Source organism: Botryllus schlosseri, chromosome 2, assembly GCF_051294905.1.
Source record: "Botryllus schlosseri isolate E-star chromosome 2, Bs_hap1, whole genome shotgun sequence".
Taxonomy (NCBI): Eukaryota; Metazoa; Chordata; class Ascidiacea; order Stolidobranchia; family Styelidae; genus Botryllus; species Botryllus schlosseri.
This window is the reverse complement of record NC_137237.1, coordinates 11,156,228-11,162,031: the sequence shown is the minus strand read 5'-3', so window position 1 is coordinate 11,162,031 and position 5,804 is coordinate 11,156,228. Positions and strand designations below refer to the sequence as shown.

At 39.8% G+C, this 5,804-nt stretch overlaps 1 protein-coding gene across 1 annotated transcript; it reads right to left on the bottom strand.

Annotated features, from left to right (window-relative positions):
• Nucleotides 1-2,438: 2,438 nt before the first annotated feature.
• LOC145433500 (protein-L-isoaspartate(D-aspartate) O-methyltransferase-like) lies at nt 2,439-5,558 on the bottom strand. Its single transcript, XM_080310617.1, has one exon. The coding sequence runs from the start codon at nt 3,381-3,383 to the stop codon at nt 2,676-2,678; it is 708 nt and encodes a 235-aa protein (XP_080166743.1). The 5' UTR covers nt 3,384-5,558; the 3' UTR covers nt 2,439-2,675.
• Between the last annotated feature and the right edge of the window lie 246 nt (nt 5,559-5,804).

The following is a 5,804-nucleotide window of genomic DNA, read 5'->3' as shown; positions in this document are numbered from 1 at the left end:
AAGTTTCCAGTTGTCAACTAAGCTTGTATTAGGTGGTCGTTTCGCGGACGAGCCCAAATCGCTGGCATTAAGTGATGAACAATAATCAGTCTGAATTTCAGCCATAGTCGCGCAGAACGTAAATTTTTTTTTTGAATAAATGACGGATTAATTTGATCAATAATATTGGTTCGTCTATGAGCAAGTGGTGTCCATTCTTATCACTTCGTTGAAGCACGCGGTTAGTTCGTAACCTCTAGTAGCCTACAGATTGACGCTATACTTTAAAGATTGAAATCGCTGATACAAATCAGACCAAATAATAAAACTCCTTTGATCATAGACTCGTTCAATGTCAAATTAGCACTTTTTAACATGTGGTGATATTTTCCTGTGCCAGTCGCATTTATGTTGGAGGGGTCTGATTGCAGGGACAGGATCATTAGGCGCCATGCAGCCATTTAAGCAGCCGAAAATGTTTCTCGAAGGCTTTCGGAATACATGGGTCGGATTTATGGCCGTCAATCATTTTGGAAGCGCACTTTGCGGAGTCGCATGTAGCCTATACTTCATATATCTTCATGTGTCCCGGAACGGAAGACGCCGGAGCTATCAGTCCCCAACCCCCATACTGAACTGACACTCCTATAGACTCAATCAACCCAACGACCTCGGGCTACTGTAGTGTATCTACTGGTACTGTTGAATTTTCATAATAGAGAATGCAGCTATATTCAATAATGGGTATTTGCGGAAGAGTTTTTTTCGTGATACCGATATTAAAATCAAGACATGAATGGACAATAAATCGCGCGAATCGCGAAGAAAAATTTGAGGTTACATACATCTACGCCAAAATACTGTAATATATATTGATTTTAAAAAAATTCCCAAAAATTTGGGGGGGCGACCGCCCCTTTCTGGCTACGCCAGTGCGTATGTGGCCCGCGTGTTTGAGACCCTATGGCCTAGGCGGGTGTCTGATTTCAAAGAATACTCCTAGTCATTTCGAAACTTTCCATCTTTTCATTGTATCGCAGTTTTGTGGTGTCTTGAAATGATGAAAATATTACTGATACTGAGCTGAGGATGGGCACTGCTGAGCAGCTGTTTTGGGCTACTTAGTATCCGTACATAAATCAAGCCGTAAAAATTATACCAATGATAGATTGGACCTTTTCAACGCAAACGTTGCTACGCATGTTTTGCTAAAATACATGCTGACAATGCGTTTACTTGATTAGCAGTTGTACTTATCCGTAGATCGAACTACCTACGAAGTGAATGGTCACCGACTTGCCAACACGTCGGCGTTGTCACCAAATTTCCATTCCCAACAAGACGCTCTTCCGTCTTTCAGCAGATCATTATCAATAATGCCAAAAGGAGAGGGACTCGTTGAATAATACATAGATTGCCTTTGTAAAGTTTATGTAATATTCATAATCCCACCTGACTCGACAGCAGTCGAAGTATGAATGAAACACTCAATTTCGAGTGTTGGTTGGCACAATTTTCTTTGTTTACAGCCTACTGAATAATTTAAATATACGAAGCAAGTTCAACTCAATAAGAAAATACGTTTTTCTAATCTCGCTTTGGCAGCTTCAAAAGGCATCGCACGTTCACTCAGCATAGGGTTGGTCAGAGTGAAGCGCAGGATGGCCAGGCGCCGTGGACTGTGAACCCACGCAAACGAGTAACATAATCTTCATACTCTATCACGACAGAGTATTGCCTTGAAGGTATTTAATGATTGAATTGAAAATCAATTCAAGAGATATATATTGAATTCATGAATTGTATTTCAAAAGTACTAGCAATTGTGCAGAATGATGAAGGGCTTAAGTCACCTTCCCATACAGGATTTTTTATTGGAAGACTAGTGATTTTGTTGTTGGCAGACAAATTAACAGCAAATTCCAGTCTTCCAAAAAAACTTCCGAACTTTCAACAGCACCAGATAATGATTGCGGATGTGGTCGAAGTAGTCGAGTCAGCATAGCTACTCAAGTAGAATTAACACCGTAAATTGCTACTTAATTACAAGTAGAAGTAGCAAAGACATGTCGAAAGCACTTCAAGTAGAAACAGAAGATCTGAAAAAAAATCAAGTAGGCTGGGCTAAAAAAGTATCGAAATGTTTGGTTGATAAGTCGCTTAGTTTTGGTAGATTATAAGATCCAGAGGTGGCCACATTTGAAAATGTAGGGCTGTACCGCTGTAGGTAGATGTCACTACAATTTCACTGATGGAAGTGATGCAATTATATCCCATAACTACTTTAGAAAATCCAAAGTGTAAGAAGTATGTACTTTTATAGTTTAGAAGTGGAAGTAGTTTGAAAACATACCTGCTTGAGTAAGTACTACAAGTAGGCAAAACCTACTTGAGTACCCAAAAAAAGTAGAAGTACTTTGTTATCGACAACCTCTGAATGATTGATACAGTATGACAAGTTATGATATATCGGATTATTATTCTTACAGGAAGAGACCGAGCAACCGTGGACTAAAGCAAGAGAACACGATCGTAAGACAAATGGGGTCCAGTGGCCAACTCCATAATAAAGAGCGGATTCGGAAAGTCGCTAATGGATCCTAGTAGAATCCGCGAGTATCACTGTCCACAGCCAACTATATGCTTCTGTAAATGCCACCAGGATATTTCAGAACTGTTTGCAGTGGCAAAGAATGTCACCCACGAATACCACTAGGCCACTGTTTTTTTCTGTCAGTGAGAGGAACATAAACTACAGACATTAAATTTTTATGAGATAAACTTCCGTCTTCTGCTTTATCCCATTGCTGGAGCATCTGAGTCTCGCCTGGAGGTCCAATGGGTAGAACTAACCGTCCCCCTGGTTTTAATTGTTGCAGTAGCGCTTCAGGTACATCCGGAGCTGCTGCACCGACATGAATAGCATCATATAGTCCATCACGGAAGTGTTCAGGGTTATATCCTAAACGTCCATCTCCTTGGACGAGTATTACTCGCCCAGTGCAAATAAGGTTTTTGTCGTCTTTTTCAACATTTTCAACAGACTTGGCGACAAGCTCTGGAATATGCTCAATTCCAATGACAACCCCACGTTCACCAATCATTCTTGCCATGCATGCTGTTAAATACCCAGTGCCTGATCCAACATCTAATGCTCTCGATTTAGTAGAAGAAGTAAGATGACCTTCTAGTATCTCCAAAGCATGGGCATGCATATGAGGAGCACTTATTGTGACTTGATATCCAATACTTTGGGGCGCATCATCATATGGGTTATGCGGACAGTAGAATTTTCTATCGGTAGCTTTCATTGCATTTAATACCGTGTCGGATTTGATGAGTCCATTCTTCCGCATATTTACTATCAGCTCAACATTATTCTTTCCATGTGATCTCCAAGCCATGGTTAAATCGCATTGATGCAGCTCCGTGTGTCTGAATTAACCTTGCATAGTTAATCCACTAGAATAAGAATACGGTACCTTGATTGACAACAGATGACTATACATTAGCTCAATATACAGACACAAGTGAACATTAAATGAGCGATCAAGGATACCAAGAGGAATTCTTGTTCAAAAGAAGAAGTCGGTTGATGTCACAGCAAAAAGTCATAGTGCATAACAGACAAGACTCTATGTTATTATATCAGGCTAGCTATAGTATAGGGTTACCATATGAAAAGGATTTGTCCTCTTTTTTTGAAAGCGTACTCGGAGGACGGCCAAATGTCCTTGGGTGCCGTAAAATTGGAGTCAGATACAGTAAATCAGCACTGAAGTAACGCTCCGGCGGCTATTTTGGAAGCAGTTGGGCTGGAAAGTTGACCTTTTTTTCAGTCAACCTACCACGACGTGGGAAAATGAAATTTAGGTATTGCAAGTCTGAAAATTTTGAAAAGTGTCCTTTTTTCAGATTTCTAAAATATGGTAACCCTACTATAGTATTAAAGATAAGATATTTGACACGCTGCTAATGTCAAGATCAACCAATCAGGTTTATTAATATTTTCATCGTTTCAAAACATCACAAGACTGCGATACAATGAAAAGATATAGTAATGTGTCGAAACAACTTGGAGTAGGCTTTATCATCAAACACCCACCTTAGCCTAGGCAAAGTAAATAAGAGGCATGTACACTGAATGAAAAGTAATGCAGAGAATATAAGACGCAAGCGACAAAAACGGTTTTATATTGTCTAATTTTGTCCATCTAGATGCCAATACCGTATAAATGATACCATTTACATGAGGTTCTACACAGAGATGGTCAGTAACGAATTACTTCTACTTTTTGGAAGTACCGTACTCAAGTAGTTTTGCTCTACTTCTGGTGATTACTCAAGTAGATCAGATTTTCTCTATTTCTACTTCGTGATATTTAGTAATCTACTTACTTACTTTTTGCTATTTCAGGCTTGTCAAGTAGAAGTAGTTTAATCCCCCAATACGGAAGATAGCCTGAGGAATTTTGGGGCTGTTTTCACGGGGTACCAACATTTAATATTCATAAATGTCAAGTAGAGCTCAGAAATTTTGTTGTACTTCGCGCACAAATATGTTTTCACGAAAGTATCAGTGAATATGATTTAGGTACCGGATTGCTTGGTTCCACTCACACCGCATTGTCGCACATATCAAATATTTCAACACAGTAAATATGGCCCACCAAAACGTTTGAAACTACCGTTTTGCAATCTAGCAATTACCTACCATATCATAATCTAGCAACCCATGACGTGTCCTGATAATCTGAAAAACCCGGCTTTTTTTAACGTTACACCTGTTTTAGCAGATCAATCTTGAAGCTTCATGGACGGAAGACAAGAAACATACATGTTGAAGCATACAAGCAAGTGTAGTAATGCCTCTATTTCCCGAAAATAAAGCTACACTATATATAGAAATTTGACAATCTACAATATTTGTTATTAAACTATACTAATTGCGCAAAGTGTCGAAACCGAATCCAGTGCAACTTCTCCGTATTGTTTTTCGCCTAAACTTGGGGTCTTCTAATATGGGGTAGGGCGACTTGCCGTGATATCGTCTAAAACGGGGTCTTCTAGTAAACAAAGGGTTAGCATCGCATTTTCCTATCAATACTATAATTCGCATCCCATGATGCGAAGAATCCTTACTCTGTCGAAAATCGATATCTCCTGGGATGCATCAATACGAATCAAGTTGTCTGCACCTTCCGCATATCTCAATTTGCAGCTTTTGACAGTTCATGCGAACGAATTAAGACTTTTCAAAACTACTTGCTTACTTGAGTAGATTGAAAGTCAGTCAATTCTACTTCTACTTCAAGTAGTTTTAGGTTGCTTATGGAAGAAGTATTTCTACTCGTACTTGAGTAGATTTGGAACTTCTTCGTTATTCCCCAATCCCCACACATCGAAAAAATGATCTCCATGACACCAATAAATGTTACCCCATGAACATAAACAAAAAATTTATAAACGTCAAAATGAATTGTTTTTCGCGTTGGGGTGGGATAGACGGATATTAGGGACGGGGGAGGGGGATATTAGGATGGGTTAGGATATCCTAAGATTAGGGTTGGGGATATTAGGGTCGGGAGATATTAGGGTGGGTTAGGGTAGGATATCCTAAGATTAGGGATGGGGGGGGGGGTGGTATTAGGGTGGGTTAGGATATGCTAGGACAGGGGTTCCCAGCCCTTTCTAGGCCGTGGCCCATTTTCCGGTTTAAAAATGTGCTGTGGCCCACCTGATATCTTGGAGTCATAATATTGTTCAATGCGTGGTCAACTGGTGATGGACAGCGCCGATATGCCTATTTCTCTAAAATATGCGCA

Excerpts from the sequence above, each read along its gene's own strand:
- LOC145433500 (XM_080310617.1), bottom strand. The coding sequence starts at position 3,383 with ATGGCTTGGAGATCACATGGAAAGAATAATGTTGAGCTGATAGTAAAT.